Source organism: Melanerpes formicivorus, unplaced genomic scaffold, assembly GCF_026170545.1.
Source record: "Melanerpes formicivorus ecotype bairdi unplaced genomic scaffold, bMelFor1.0.p_v2 SCAF_377, whole genome shotgun sequence".
Classification (NCBI taxonomy): Eukaryota; Metazoa; Chordata; class Aves; order Piciformes; family Picidae; genus Melanerpes; species Melanerpes formicivorus.
In genome coordinates this window covers 20,756-36,737 of record NW_027142729.1, presented here as the reverse complement: position 1 = coordinate 36,737, position 15,982 = coordinate 20,756, and the positions used below count along the sequence as shown (strand labels likewise).

At 58.3% G+C, this 15,982-nt stretch overlaps 2 protein-coding genes across 2 annotated transcripts; one reads left to right on the top strand and one right to left on the bottom strand.

The window, feature by feature from the left end:
* Positions 1-6,752: 6,752 nt before the first annotated feature.
* Positions 6,753-10,662, top strand: LOC137459594 (zinc finger and SCAN domain-containing protein 31-like; the record flags this gene model as incomplete). The annotated part of the gene is made up of 3 exons (XM_068170423.1): positions 6,753-7,217; positions 7,965-8,151; positions 9,403-10,662. Coding segments are annotated over 3 exons (1,440 nt in total), but the record flags the coding sequence as incomplete, so codon positions are not given.
* A 1,345-nt stretch (positions 10,663-12,007) lies between these two features.
* On the bottom strand, positions 12,008-15,038 carry LOC137459588 (natterin-3-like). Its single transcript, XM_068170413.1, has 5 exons — positions 14,788-15,038; positions 14,529-14,642; positions 13,685-13,718; positions 13,458-13,563; positions 12,008-13,092 (listed from the first exon to the last, which is right to left on the bottom strand). Exons 3-5 carry the CDS (start codon positions 13,697-13,699, stop codon positions 12,062-12,064), a joined length of 1,152 nt encoding a protein of 383 aa, XP_068026514.1. The 5' UTR covers positions 13,700-13,718; positions 14,529-14,642; positions 14,788-15,038; the 3' UTR covers positions 12,008-12,061.
* Between the last annotated feature and the right edge of the window lie 944 nt (positions 15,039-15,982).

Here is a 15,982-nt window from a genome sequence, read left to right as displayed (position 1 = left end):
GAGGATTGGGCACTGCAGCTCCAGAGCTTCTGCTGCACCACCTGAGGGCACTGGGGAGGATGAGAAGAAGAGGCTGAAAGTTGGACAGCTGAGGGAGGTGGCACCAAAATCAGCCCACTCTGGGGTCCCAGAGGGAGGTGGCACCAAAATGGGGTCTGAAAGAGAGGTGGAACCAAAATCAACTCACTTTGGGGGTCTCAGAAGGAAGTAGCACCAAATGGAATCACTTTGGGGTCTGAGAGGGAGGTAGAACCAAAGCCAACTCACTTTGGTGTCTGAGACAGAGAGGTGGCACCAAACTGGAATCACTTTGGGGGCTGAGAGGAAGGTGGTACCAAAATCAATTCACTTTGGGGGTCTCAGAGGAAGATGGCACCAAAATGGAATCACTCTGGGGGTCTGAGAGAGAGGTGGCACCAAAATCTGTTCACTTTTGGGGTGTGAGAGGGTTGACGTTTGGGTCCTCCCTCCCTCTGCTGCTTTGGGTCCTTTCTGTGGCACCAGGTCAGCTGGCAGCAGATGGAGAACATCTGTGCCAGAGGGGGAGACAGAGCCCAGCACAGGAGAATGGCCTCTCCCCCAGAGGGAACAGGGCTCTAGGGAGGGAGTTGGCAGGTCTCGCTGGCAGGGCTTTGGGTGGCTTGGACCTCATGACCGTCCCCCGTGGGAGCCTGCACCTCCTGGGGGGTGAAACCAGGTCCCCACCACCAAGTTTCCTCCACAGCTTCAGCCCTGAGGTTCTTAGGACCTTCATGGCTTGGGACCCAAATTGCTCAACATCCTCCCAAGGTCACTGAGGAGCTGGGAGTTGCCCAACTTCTCCTGACCTTGGGGCTCCTCAGACACCAGACTGATGTGCAGCCCTGGAGCTCCACCGACCCTGGAGCTCCACCGACCTTGGAGCTCCACCGACCCTGGAGCTCCACCACCTTTGCCTGATCAACCCAGTCCTGGAGCTCCACCCTCCCTGAGAAGGTCACAGCTTGATCATGCCCCAGAAGATGAGTCAGAGGGAAGAACCCAACCACAGCTTCCTCTTTTCTCCTGCAGCTTAGAGGAGCTTAGAGCTGCTTGGAGATGAAGCTGCTGAGATGCTGGTTGGTCCTGCTGGGCTGCTTGGCAGGTAGGTGGCCAGGGAGGGTGGCTGGAGAGTCACAGTGGGGAGAAGGTCCACGGGGTGAGGTGGGAGAGACTTCAGGAGACCTTCCTGGGAGGTCTCCAGAGAGAGGTCTCAGTCAGGAGCCAAAGTTGTGACTTCCTGCAGGGATTTCTGAGGAGTCCAACAGTCAGAAGACCTCTGGAAGCTCTGAATGGCCTTTGGGTCTTCTGGAGGCTCTGAAGGTCCCTTGGGCTTTCTGGATGACCTGAAGGTCCATTGTGCCCTCTGGAGGGTCTGAAGGGTCTATTAAGACTTCTGGAGGCTCTGAAGACCCTCTGTGACTTCCACAGGGTCTGAATGTCCTTTGGACCTTCTGGAGGGTTTAAAGGTCCCTTGGGCTTTCTGGAGGTTGTGAAGGTCTATTAGGGCCTTCTGGAGGGTCTGAAAGTCCTTTGGGCCTTCTGGATGACCTGAAGGTCCCTTGGGCTTTCTGAAGGTTGTGCAGGTCTGTTAGGCTCCTCTGGAGAGTCTGAAGGTCCTTTGGCCTTTCTGGATGTTCTCAAGGTTCCTTGGATTCTCTGGAGGGTATGAAGGTCTTTTAGGTTCTTCTGGAGAGCCTGAACGTTCATTGGACCTTCTGGAGGGTATGAAGGTCCCTTGGGTTTCTGGATGACCTGAAGGTCCTTGTGACCTCTGGAGGGTCTGAAGGTCCACTGGACCTTCTGGAGGGTTTGAAGGTTCCTTGGGCTTTCTGGAGATTGTGAAGGTCTGTTAGGCTCTTCTGGAGGCTCTGAAGGTCCATGCGGCCTTCAGGTGTGGTCTCAAGGTCCCTTGGGCTTTCTGGAGGGTCTGAAGGTCCATTAGGCGCTCTGGATGGTCTGCAGGTCCCTGGGGCCTTCTGTAGGCTCTGATGCACCAGCACAGGGTTGATCCTCTCGGTGTGGATATCCCTGGCTGGGTGGGAAGGGACAAAGCATCACCCAAAGGTCCCTTCTGGTCCTCACTGGGTGACCTCTGACCTCCTCCATGCTGAGGAGCTCTGCAGAAAGCTCTCCACACCTCCTCAGCATTGTCTCTCCAACCTCAAGGAGAGGTCCTCTGCAAGGTGTCCTCTTCTCGCCCAACCACCTTCTGCTGTCCCACACAGGTGCTGGAGGGCAGGAGCTGGAGCCCTGCAGCTCTCCAGGTGAGTGCTGCTTGGCAGAACCCCTCCAGGTCCACCTTGGCTGTACCCTTTGGGTGGTGTCCAAAGAGGGACATCCACCAAACAACAGCCAGGAGGCCACCACTGAGGCTGAAGAGCTGAAGGTCCATGGCTGACCAGTGGCCATCTCCACACCACACCATGGCCATATCTCTTGCCTCTTCCAGGTGACCTTCCCCCACCAGGCCTCTTCCTCAACAACTCCTCGGCCGAAGAAGGTGACCTGGTCCTTGCCCACTGCCTTGTCTTCTCCAGGGCCCCCATCACCCACATCTTCTTCTGCAAGGATGGGGTGGAGCTGCTGAAGAAGCCAATGAGGAGAGGCCACTTCAGCTCCACCCTCCCCATCCAGCTGGCCACCCAGACCAGCGGCAGCTACGCCTGCGGCTACCAGCGCAGCAGCAGCCTTGGGCAGGTCCTGAGCTCCAGCTTGAGCATCCCACAGCTCCTGACCACCACAGGTGAGTGGAGAAGGTCCTGGGGAGGTTGATCCTGCCTGGGTCAGGGACATGGCAGGGACAGCCCTGGAGGAAGCTCAGGAGGGATTGGTCCTGGTTGTGTGGACTCAAGGGCACACACAGTTGGGTCTTGACCAGTTCAGGATCAGGATGGTCCTGGTTAACTTTGGTCCTCACAGGTCCAACTCAGTTGGGTCTTGACTAGCAAGACCAGGGCAGGATGGTCCTGGTTGACCCCAGGTCCTATCAGGGTCATTGTCACCATCATCATCCCCATGCCCATCCTCACCCTCACCACCCCTACCCCCACCTTCCCCACCCCCAAGGCCACCACCAGGGGGCAGTCCTGAGGTGACCTTTACTCCCCATGGTTGTTGTCTAGGTCTGAAGAGTCACCAGAGGAACAGCAGCGTCGCCCCTGGCCCTGAGCTGCCACCCACAGGTCAGTGCCCAGAGGGCTCCTGGAGCAAGCTTTAGCCACAGATCCTCCTCTGCAAGCTCCAAGGTGCCACTAGGGGTGATGCCATCACTGGTGATGCCACCAGGGATGGTGCCACCAGGGATGGTGCCAGCTTCAGCTTGGCCACACCCTGCAGGTGGAAACTCCTCATTAAGAGGTTTCCAATGGAAACCTTCAGCACAAAGCAGCTGAGATGTGCTTCACCCTCCCAAGGCCTGGAGATCCATGGCTTGACCATACCCAAGAGCTGGAGGTCCATGGCTTGACCAACTCTGGAGCTCCCTTCCCAGTGTTGGCCCTGCAGGTTCCCCAGGACACAGTGGGGACAGTCTGGGACTTGGCTTTACCCTTCCTTGACCTGGAGGGACCAACAGCTTCACCTCACCACCATCTCCTTCCTTCCTTCCAGGGCTGGAGGTCTCCATCTGCTTGGCTGCAGTGGTCTTCATCATCTTGGCTTTGGTCTTGGCTTTCCATCTTCTCCTACACATTGGTAAGAGATGGTCCAAGAAGACCTCCTGGTCCATCACTGCTCTTCAGAGATGGTGAAGATGACCTCTTGGCCCATCACCATCTCTTCCTTGCAGGAGGTCGACTCCTGCTGTCCAAGATGAAGAGCTTCATGCCCTGGTAGGAGACCACAAGAGCTGCAAAGGAAGAGATGTCCAGGGGGACCTCCAGAGAAATGCTCCAAGGTGCTGGTGGAGATCCATGGAGAGGATCCCAACGAGTTCCAGCTCCTCATGGCCATGGCAGGGTGGAGTTGGCCCAAGATGGTGACCCTTGACTCAATGTCACCTTCACTACATCTCCAACCATCCAAGGTGGCTTCTCTACCACCTTGGGGTCCCAACTGCTTCCCCTGAAGCCCCAAAGACACAGCCCCTGGCCAGGACACCACTGCCCAAGGTGGCTGCAGGAGAAGATTTTGGGGGCCAGATGAGGACATCTTAGTGGCTCCTGGCCACAAACTCATCAAGAAGGTCTATCAAGAAGGTCCATCCATTAAGAAGGTTCATCAAGAAGGTCTCTCCATCCAGAGGGTCCATCCAGAAGATCCCTCCATTAAAAAGGTTCCTTAATGAGTGCTGTGGTTTTGCTTCTTCTTGTTGGCCCTTTGTGATGGCCTCTGAAGGTCTCAGAGGTCCTCAGTCCTCCACCAGATGGAGGTAGGAAGCTGTGAACCAAGAAGGTCTTGGCCATAGACCTCACCTGGCATGGTTTGAACACATCAAGGTGTTGAGCAAGGTCACATCCAACACCATGACCTGGAGCCAGCAGGTCCCAAGACCGAGGGAGGATGGACCTAAAGGTTCTTCCCACCTGGAAGGCCCAGAAAAGGTAGCACCAGAAACCATCCAAGAGGTCTGGAGATGAGGATGGGCACCATGAGAATGTCCACCTGGGGCTTTGTGGAGGGCATCCCCATTGCTACCTTCATGGAGGAGAAATCGTCAAAGAGAGGGAAAAGAGAAGAAAGGGAGGGGAAAGGGAGAGGAAAGGGAGGGGAAAGGGAGGGGAAAGGGAGAGGAAAGGGAGGGGAAAGGGAGGGGAAAGGGAGGGGAAAGGGAGGGGAAAGGGAGGGGAAAGGGAGGGGAAAGGGAGAGGAAAGGGAGGGGAAAGGGAGAGGAAAGGGAGGGGAAAGGGAGGGGAAAGGGAGAGGAAAGGGAGGGGAAAGGGAGGGGAAAGGGAGGGGAAAGGGGGGGGAAGGGGGGGAAGGGGGGGAAGGGAGGGGGAAAGGAGGAGAAAGAGGGAAAAGAGAAGGGAAAGGGAGGAGGAAGAGAGGGGAAAGGGAAGAGGAAGAGAGGGGAAAGGGAGAGGAAGAGAGGGGAAAGGGAGAGGAAGAGAGGGGAAAGGGAGAGGAAGAGAGGGGAAAGGGAAGAGGAAGAGAGGGGAAAGGGAGAGGAAAGGGAGAGCTGCGAAGGGTTAAATTCGGGGCCGGCGCTGAAGGGGGCGGAGGGAGGGGAAGGGCTTGAGGGGTGTCGAGTGGGAGGGATCTGGGGAGGGGGAATTGGGGCGGGGGGCGGCCGGCCTCGGGTGGCTTCGACCCTTTTGTGTCTGCGAGCAGGGAGCGGAGGGACTGCGGCCAGACCCCCAGGTGTGGGGAAGGGGCTTCGGGGGGGGAGGGGAGAGGGGGACGGCGGGGGAGGATGGTCCTGGGGGGGGATTCAGGGTTCCAGGGGGGGTTGCATGGGGCTCAGGAGGGTCGTGAAGACTTCGGGTGGGGGTCGCATGGTGCTGGGGGTGTCTGCATGAAGCTGAGGGGGCTCAGATGATATGGGGGGTCGTATGGTGCTGGGGGGGGGCGGGGACGCATGGTCCTGGGGGTATTGGAAGGCTTAGGGGGGGTCAGGAGGAGCTTTGGAAGGCTTGGGGGGGGAGGGGGAGCTGGGGAAGGGGCTTTGCACGGTCCTGGGGAGGGGTCTGCAAGATTGGGAGGGGCTTAATGCATGGTCCAGGGTGGGGGTCTGCATGGCTGGGGGGACACAGGGAAGAGGCTCAATGGGTGGTCCGAGGCGAGGCGGGCTGCAAGGTTTGGGGGGCTTCAAGGAGGGGCTCAATGTGTGGTCCAAATGGGAGGTCTTCAGGGATGGGGGGGGGGGGGGGGGGGTTCAATGCGAGGGGGGGAGTTCCAAGGCTGGGGGAGGGGCTGTGAGCTTTGGGGGGTGTGCAAGGCTGGGAGGAGCTGCAAGGTTGAGGGGGCTACAAAGTTGGGGGGGGTGCAAGGGGGTCTGGGGGGAGGCTTTTCAATGCTCTTCTCTCCCTCCCCCCTCACAGGTCCCGCCCCCCCCCAGTGGCAGCTTTCTGAAGCCCCCCCCCAAGAAGATTCCTTTGGGGGGGGCACATCACAACCCCCCAGGAGATTTGGGGGGTGGTGACACCCCCGAAGACTTTTGGGGAGGGTGAGGACCCCCAGAAGACTTTTGGGGGGGGACACACAACACACCCCCAGGAGATTTTCAGGAGGGAAAGAGGGACCCCAAGACTTCTGGAGGGGGACCCCCAAGAAACCTTGGGGGGGGCCATGGGGACTTGGATGGGGGACAGCCCTGGACATCCTGAGGGGGGCACCCCCAGAAGACTTTTGGGAGGGGGAGACCCCCAGAAAATTTGAGGAGACTTCTGAAGGTGGGGTGGGGGGGGGCCCCAAGAAGGCTTTTCTGGGTGGAGGCCCCCAAGCAGACTTTTGGAGGGGGACCCCCAGAAGATTTGGGGGGGGGGCACCCTTGGACATTTTGATGTGAGGACCCCCAAGAAACCTTTGTGTGGGAGACCCTCCCCCAGGATCTACTTTGGGGATCCTCTCCAGGATCTATTTTGGACTCCTCCAGGATCTATTTGAAACCCCTCAGGATCCATTTTAAACCACCTGCAGGATCTGTTTGGGGGGGGGGCCCCTCCAGGATCTATTTCAGACTCCCCAAGGATCCCCAGGATCTCTTTTGGACCCACCCAGGATCTCTTGGGGAGGGTGTGGAGGGAGGCTGGGGGTGACAGCCCCTCTCCAGAAGATAATGAACCCCCCTCCCCCTCACCCCCCACCCCCACATCCTCCAGGCAGCACTGGGGGGGGGCCCTCCGTGCCCCCCAACTCCTCCATCACCTGGGGAGGAGGCAGCCCCAGAGCTGGGGGCTGGGGGTCCCCTGGAGCTGGTGAGGAGGTTGGTCCCAGCCTGGCCCAGCAGCTGCCCCGGGGGGGCTGGGACGGAGCTCTCCAGGCTCCGCTTCCGCCACTTCCGCTACCAGGAGGCCTCAGGGCCCCGGGAGGTTTGCCAAAAGCTGCTGGAACTGTCCCAGCGCTGGCTGAGGCCTGAGGTGAGGAGCAAGGAGCAGCTGCTGGAGCTGGTGGTGCTGGAGCAGTTCCTCAGCATCCTGCCTGAGGAGATCCAGAGCTGGGTCTGGGTCAGGCACCCGGAGTCCTGCGCCCAAGCCGTGGCCTTGGCCGAGAGATTCGAGCTAGGAGCTGCGGAGCCCCAAGGGGTCTGGGAGCAGAAGGTGAGGGGGAGGCTGGGCTGGGGGCGGTGGGGTCCAAAGATTGGAGGGGATCTAATGGCAGGGAACCTAAACTGGGACTTGATCCCATGCTGAGCCACCTAAACTGGGAGCTGATCCCATGCTGAGCCACCCAAGCTGGGACTTGATCCCATGCTGAGCCACCTAAACTGGGACTAGATCCCATCCTAAGCCACCTAACTAGGAGCTGATCCCAACCTCCTGATCCCCAAACTGGGACTTGGTCCCATCCTGAGCCACCTGACTCACCTAAACTGGGACTAGATCCCAGTCTGTTGACCCCAAGCAGGGAACTGATCCCATCCTGATCCATCAAACTGGGAGTAGATCCAATCCTGATCCACCTAAACTGGGAATAGATCCCATCCTAAATCACTTAAACTGGGAGCTCATCTCATCCTGATCCCTCAAACTGAGACCTGATCCCAGAATGGGAGCTGATCCCCAAACTGGGACCTGATCCCTCAAACTGAGACCTGATCCCAAAATGGGAGCTGATCCCCAAACTGGGACCTGATCCCATCCTGCTGACCCCAAAGTGGGAGCTGATCCCTAAAGCAGAACCAGATCCCATCCTGTTCAGCCCAAACTGGGAGCTGATCCCATCCTGACCCCAAACTGGGTCTTGATCTCATCCTGCTGATCCCAGCTTGGGATCTGATCCCCCCTGCTCCCCCAGCTGGGCGGCTCCCAGCGCTCAGCCACTCTCCTGCCTTGGCTCTCCTGCAGGTGACCCTGAGGGTGAAGCTGGAGGAGATGCCACCAGGAGCTGTGGGGGAGCCTGAAGCACCCAGGGACCCTTCCACCCCCCCCTCAGAGTCCCCCCAGGTCCCCACCAGGGCCAGGGGGCAGCAGGAAGTGACCCAGGCCAAGGTCCTCAAGGCTGTCCCTGAAGCTGAGGAGCTGCAGGAGGAAGGTGAGAGGGTGCAGGTTGGAGACCCCAGACCCAAGGGCTGGAGAAAACTGGAGGAGCCAAAGGGGTTTGGAGGTCTCCTGGAGGTCTTCTCCATGGGGTTCTGGAGTGGGTTTGTTGCTCTTGGTGGAGGGAGAGGGTCAGAAGTTGGGGAGCTGCTGCTTGGGGAGCTCCTGGGGTGTGGACCACCAGAAGGTGCCCAGGTGGAGGCTCTCCCAGAGCTTGAGCTTGAGCCCTGTTGTGGCCTCCTTGGACTCCAAAGGGCAGAGGAAGAGCTGGGAGACAGATCTGGGATGGCCTCAGCTGGAAGGTGGCCACCTCTGGAGTCTGTGGAGGTGCTGGAGAAGGATGAAGAGCATGGAGTGGAGGATGTCCAACTCTTTGAGTCTTGGAGGTATTGAAGGGTGGATCATGGAGTGGAAGCTGGAAGGTGGCCACCTCTTGAGTCATGGAGATCAAGGAGTGGAAGCTGGAAGACCTCTTGAGTCATGGAGAGGTTGGAGGATGGAGATCATGGAGTGGAAGGTGGAAGGTGGCCACTTCTTGAGTCTTGGAGATCAAGGAGTGGAAGATGTCCACCTCTTGAGTCATGGAAACGCTTGAGGAGGGAGATCCTGGAGTGGAAGGTGTCCACCTCTTGAGTCCTGGAGGTGTTGGAGAGGGATGGAGATCATGGAGTGGAGGATGTCCAACTCTTGAGTCTTGGAGATGCTGAAGGATGGAGATCCTGAAGTGGAAGGTGTCCACCTCTTGAGTCCTGGAGATGCTTGAGGATGAAGAACTTGGAGTGGAAGTTGGAAGGTGGCCACCTCTTGAGTCCTGGAGGTGTTGGAGAAGCATGGAGATCATGGAGTGCATGGTGGTAACCTCCTGAGTCATGGAGATGTAGGAGGATGGAGATCATGCAGTGGAAGATGTCCTCCTCTAGAGTCTTGGAGGTGTTGGAGAATGGAGATCCCAGGGTGGAAGTTGGAAGATGTCCACCTCTTGAGTCATGGAGATGCTTGAGGTTGGAGATCTTGGAGTGGACCTCTTGGAGACCACCCAAAGCCCTTGGGTGAAGAAGGAGGTCCCCAGGCTTCGTCCCTACCCTTGTGGCCAGTGTGGGAAGACCTTTGGCCACCAGACCCACCTGAAGACTCCCCAGAGGCCACCCCTTTGGGCCCTCACTCAGGGGTGGGAGGTGGCCAAGGGTGGTGAGCTCAGAGGTCCTCTGTGGAGACCCAGCTCATGCATCTTCTCCTTCCCCTGCAGGTCCCACCATGGCCACCAGCCCCCTGGAGACCTCCACATCCCACCCTCCACCCACTCCCCTCCAGAGAAGAAGCCGACGACAGCTCCGTGAACCTCAACCCCCTCCAGAGGCCTCCAGCTCCTCCCAGCCCCTCAACCAACCTCCTCTTGACCCCTTGGAGGCCACCGCCCCCTCGTGGGCCAAGAAGGAGGTCCCCAAGCTTCGTCCCTACCCTTGTGGCCAGTGTGGGAAGACCTTTGGCCGCCAGACCCACCTGAGGACCCACCAGAGGACCCACAGTGGCCTCAAGCCCTACTGCTGCGGCTCCTGCGGGAAGAGCTTTGGCCACCTCTCCACCCTGACCACCCACCGGCGGCTGCACACCGGGGAGAGGCCTTACCCCTGCAGCTCCTGCAGCAAGACCTTCACCAACCCCTCCGACCTCACCAAGCACCTGAGGTCACACACCGGGGAGAGGCCTTACCCCTGCCCCCGCTGCGGGAAGAGCTTCAGCCAGCAGTCCAACCTCAGCATGCACCAGAGGTCCCACACCCAGGAGAGGCCTTACCCCTGCGGCCTCTGCCCCAAGAGCTTCAAGTACTTGGCCGACCTGAGGGTCCACCAGAGGTCCCACACGGGGGAGAGGCCTTTCTCCTGCCCTGGCTGCGGGAAGAGCTTCAGCAACAAATCCTCCCTGGCTCGGCACAGCAGGATCCACACCAGGGAGGCCACCAGGGACGAGGGAGGGAGGGAGGGGGAGGTGGGGATGGAGGGCAAGCAGGAGAGGGGCTTGAGGTTGGAAGGATAGGAGGAGGAAGGTTTGGTCCTGTTGGAGAAGGTGGTGATGGAGGACCACCATGAGAGGAGGTTGAGGTTGGAAGGAGAGGAGGAGGAAGGTTTGGTCATGATGGAGGCCACCATGAGAAGAGGCTGAGGTTGGGATGATAGAAGGGGTTGGGTTGGGTTGGGTTGGAAGGGACCTTCCATCTTGGGTGGGTGGAGTGGCCCTGGTAGACACCTGAGAGGGTTGGGGTGGCCCTGGTGGACATCTGACCCTGGAGGAGACGCCACAGGGCTGAGGGTGGAGGTGGCTGAAGGTTGATGTCCACCATGGAGCTGGTGGCTCCCTGCCAACACCCCAGAGGAGGCTGACCATGGGACAGTGCTGAAGAGGACCCTGAGGGATGTCCACCACCAGCCAAGGGCCTCCCTGGGCCTTGACCCCACAGTCTACCTCCTGACCCCCCCCACCCCAGCTTCCCCTCCCATTAAACCTCCCTTGGTTCTTTGGCCTCCTCTTGGTGTTTCTTGACCATCTCCCAACCACCAGGACCTCTCCTGGGGGTCACCAACTGACCTCAGCGACCTCAGCTGACCTCAGCTGTCCTCAGCTGACCTTAATTTACCTCAGTGCCCTCAACTGACCTCAGCTGACCTCAGTGATCTTAACTGACCTCTGTGACCCCAGCTGACCTCAGAGGGGGCACTGAGGGGGCACTGGGCAGCCACTGTGAGTACCTGGGGGCACTGGGGGGTCCTGGGGGCAGTGGGAGGAGGCACTGGGTGTGCTGGGGAGGTACTCAGGGGGCACTGGAAGTGATGGAGGGGACCCTGGGAGTGCTGAGGGGCACTGGGAGGGCACTGGGCAGGAACTGGGAATGGTGGGGGAGGTACTGGGGGGGCACTGGGAGTGCTAGGAGGGGGCACTGGAGGCTGTACCCAGAGCCCAGGGACCCCTCAAAGGCCTCCTGGATGCCCCCCCCCCAAATTTTGGGGAAACACCGAGGCCTCAGGGACCCCCCCCCCCAGAGACCCTGAGACCCCCAAGCCCCCCAAAGCCCTCCAGGACCCCCACCCAGACCCCTGGGACCCCCAAGCTCCCCAAAGCCCTCCAGGACCCCCACCCAGACCCCTGGGACCCCCAAGCCCCCCAAAGCCCTCCAAGACCCCCACCCAGACCCCTGGGACCCCCAAGCCCCACAAAGCCCTCCAGGACCCCCCACCCCAATCTTTAGGGACCCCCACCCAGACCCTCGGACCCCCAAGCCCCCCAAAGCCCTCCAGGAACCCCCCAACCTTTAGGGACCCCCACTCAGACCCCTGGGACCCCTCCAGGACCCTCCCAGTTCCTCAGGGACACCCCCAGATGACCTCCCTTCCAAAGCCACACCCAGGGGGCGGAGCTAAGCCCCTCAAGCAGTGATTGGTCAGTGCCACTGTCACTCGAGGTGGGGGGGGAGGTGCAGAGGTTAACCCCTGGGGGGCTGGAGGTGAGGCCACAGCCAGGGGAGGCCTCCAAGGTCTCAGCCTCCACCAGGACCTCCAAGAGAGGTCACCTCCAGGTGTGGCCTCTAAGGACACAGCCTCCAAGAGAGGCCTCCAGGGTTCCAGCCTCCACCATGACCCCAGGCTGAGGTCACCTCCATGAGTGGCACCCAAGGACCCAGCACCCATGAGTGGCTTCTAAGGCCTCAACCTCCACCATGACCTCCAAGGGAGGTCACCTCCAGGGGTGGCCTCCAAGGACCCAGCCTCCCCCATGACCCCCAGCTGATGCCACCTCCATGGGTGACCTCCAAAGCCACTTTGGAGGCCCAGAGAAGCAACCACCAGAAGCCACCTGAGGACCTTCCACGGATCTTTGACACCCAAAGCCCTCCCAGATGCCACCACCGCCTCCTAGCCCTGGCAGGGAGGCTCAGCAGGGATCGGCCAACACTCCTTGAGCCCAGCCCTGACCTCCCCCACAGCCCTGCCGTGCGCCCAGCCGCTGACGGCCACCCGGTGGAGGTGGCCGTGGCCGAAGTCCCTCCGGAGGGTGGCGCGGAAGGGGACGTGGACCTCCCGGCGCCGTCCCTCCATGGCTGCCTGGCAGGCCGTGAGGGCCTCCAGCTCCTGCTCCACCACCAGGCTGTGAGTGACGTAGAGGCTGCTGCTGGCTCCCCCCACCCAGGGCAGGGTGGAGGCGGCCCCGGGGGTCACCTCCCAGGCGGTGCCATTGAAGGTCAGGGGAGAGACCTCCAGGACCCCCCGGAGGGTGGCAAAGATCCTTTGGTCCATCTGCCAGTCCTGCTCCACCTCGGTGTCCTCCCTCATGGTGACCACCTGGGGGACCTTGTGGCAAGCCTGGTTCCTCAGGATGGTCCTCCCCAGGGTAACCTCCTGGGGGGGTTCCTCCACCGCCCTCCCCAGGTCGTAGAGGACCTCTCCGAGGGTGATCTCTGCAGGGCCCTTCTTGACCACCAGGACTTGGTACCAGGCGAACCAAAGCTCCTCTCCCTCCTGGGGGTCCACCACGAAGAGGGCTCTGTGCTCCCTGGAGACCTTGCCCAGGCCATACTTGCTCCTCCCCACAAAGATGTCCACGGAGGGACAGCCTTCAACCCCCCCCTCAGGAACCCCCCCGAAGGAGTCCTCCACCCACTCCAGAGCCTCAAAGCCGCCGACGTTGACCAAGATCTGGAAGTCCCTGGTGGAACTCTCCCCTCCCCAGTAAGGGTAGAAGCAGAGAGGACCTCTCTGGGGGACGTAGGCTCCGGTGTTGCAGTGCTGGACCCTGGTGGAGCAAACGAACTCCAACCTCTGAGCCTCCTGGTTCCAGCTGGAGACAGCATCGGGGGGCAGCTGCCCCTCGAAGGGCACCCACTGGAGGTAGGAGGGAGGTGCTGGTGGTGGTATCTCAGCAGGCCTCCTGTAGGGGGTGCTGGCATCTGTGCAGGGAGAGGATGGAGAAGGGTTGGGGCAAAGGAGATAGAGCCTGCCTTGATCCACCAGCATGGCAGCTGGTGTCAGAGGGAGGAGCTCGGGAGGACCACCATGGCCCTGTAGGAGGACCACCCTGCGTGGCCTCCACCATCATCCCAAGGCGAGGACACCTCCATGAGTAGCCTCCAAGGTCTCAGCCTCCACCCTCAGCTTCAGATGAGGCCACCACCAAGGACCCAACGTCCACCATGAGCCACAGGTGAGGTCACCTCCATGAGTGGCCTCCAAGGGCTCAACCTCCATCATCATCCCTAAATGAACCCACATTGGTGTCCACCACCCAACCAAGGTCTCCTCCACCAAGACTCACCTGAGGACTCCAGAGGTCCTCCGGCCACCAGGGGGCTACCAGCAGCTCCTCCAGGCCACCCTTGGCCAGCCAGGAGAAAGAGGAAGAAGAAGGGGAAGAGGAAGAGCTGTGGAGAGAGCAGGGGAGGTGACACCAACTGGGACCAGTCCCAGCACGGAACTGGGTTGGGCTCCAGTCCCAGCTGGGAACTGGTTTTGGGGGCTCCATACTGGGAGGCTGCCTCCTACCTGCACTGCCTCCATCCCTGGGCCCCTCCGGATCCTGCCCTTAGAAAGCAGAAATTTGGAGTTACCAAAAATCAGCATTTTGGGCACCTGGAACCAAACTCAGCTTTTTTGGGGCTAAACAGTCAAATTTTGGAGCTGAAACCTCACACTTTGGAGGCTAAAAGCTCCAATTTGGGGTTAAATCAACCAATTTGGGGGGTAAAATCTCCCTTGGGGGGGGGCTCAGAAGTCCCTTTTGGGGCTTAAAATCTCCCATTTTGGGGCTAAAATATTCCTTTTGGGGGATAAACCCTCCCTTTTTGGGGGGTTAAACTCCCCCAGTTTGGGGTTAAATCCACCGATTTGGGGACTAAAAGATTCCATTTGGGGGCTCAAAAGTCCCATTTTGGGGTTAAACTCAGCCATTTGGGGACCCAAACCTCCCATTTTGGGGTTAAATCAACCAATTTGGGGGCTAAAATCTCCCTTTTGGAGGCTAAGTCCCATTTGCAGGCTAAAAACTGCCCTCTGGGAGCTAAAAACTCGCATTTTGGGTCTAAATCCATTCATTTGGAGCCAAAACCTCCATTTGGGGGGCTCAAGCCTCCAAATTTGGGGTTAAATCAATGCATTTGGGGGGCTAAAAGGCTCCTTTGGGGGGCTCAAAGCTCCCATTTGGGGCTTAATCAGCCTACTGGAGGTCTAAAGACTCACCTTTTGGGTCTGAACTCACTCATTTGGGGTCAAAACCTCCCTTTTTTGGGACTGACCCCCCCTGCCCCCACGTCCCCACATCCCCTCGTATTGCTGTGCTTCCTCCCACCTCAGGTTGGGAAAGTCCCTCCTGGCCCCCCTCCTGCCTCACCTCTCCTCCTCCTTGAACACAAATCCCAGGAGGGTTTGGGGTGATTTCAGCCTTTTTTGGGTCACTCCAGGTGCAGAGGGAGGATTCCCAGCTGGTCCCAGGGACTCCGGGATCCTGGGAAGGGACAAAGTCTGAATGGGAAAAGCAAATAAATAAAGGGGGAGGGGGTGGTGAGGGGAGGGTAGGTGTTGGGGGGGAGGGGGAGGGGGGGAGGGGGAGGAACCAGAGGTTGGAGCAAGGAATTGAAGTGGAAATTTACCAAATCTGCTGCTTCCGGCAGGAATTCAGCAGCGAGGCCGCAGGGATCTGGCTGCAGGGATCTGGCCGCAGGGATCTGGCCGCAGGGATCTGGCTGCAGGGATCTGGCTGCAGGGATTTGGCTGCAGGGATCTGGCAGCAGAGATTTGGCTGCAGGGATCTGGCAGCAAACTGAGGGATCGGCCCCCCAAAAAAGGGCAGGAAAAGGCCAGCTGGGCGGCTCCGAGTGGTCAAAAATGTTTCCTCCCACCCCAAAATGTTGCTCAGAGAGCAGCAAGAAGGCAGAAAGGTCACAAACTTTCCCTTTCGGAAGCCAACCCCCAAACTTCTCCGTTTTGAAACCAAACAATCTCCTTTTAACCCCAAAAATACCTTCTTACACAAAAACCACCATTTTAAACACAACTCCCCCCATCCCTTTTCAAGGCAAAACATCTTTTTGAACCAAAAAAAAAGGTTGATTTTAACCCCCCCAAAAATCCCTTTTTAACCCCAAAACTGACTTTTAAACCCCAAAAAATCCTTTTTAAAACAAAATATTCCAATTTTAAGCCACCCCAGAAATCCCCTTTTAACCCCAAAAAGCTCTTTCTAACCCCCCCACATCCTTTTTAAAGATAAATCAATTTTAACCCAAAAAAACCTTTTGAAACTCAAAAAATCCCTCTTTAGCCCCCCCAAAAATCCCTTTAAACCAAAATAATCCAATTTTAACCCCAAAAAAATTCTTAACCAAAAAAACTCGATTTTAACCCCCAAAAAAATCTTTTAACCCCCCCAAAATCCCCACTCCCCCCAAAAAAACTCCCTTTTAAGCCCCAAAAAAATCCTCTTAAACCAAAACAATCCAATTTTACCCAAAAAAAATCTTCAACACCCAAAAAACTCTCCTTTTCACCAAAAATACCCAATTTTACCTAAAAAAATTAATTCTTAACCAAAACCATCACTTTTTAAGCCCCCCAAAATCCTCACTTTTAAGCCCCCAACAATCCTTTAAACCAAAATAATCTGTTTTTCATCCCAAAACCTTTTTGACCCCCCCCCCAAACCTCCCTTTTTAACCTAACCCCCCCATTTTTAATGCAAAAACATAAATCCTTAACCAAAACGATGCCATTTTCACCCAAAGAGTCCCTTCCCAACCCCAAAGCTTCCATTTTAAACCTCAAAACAATCCCTTTTTAATCTCCAGG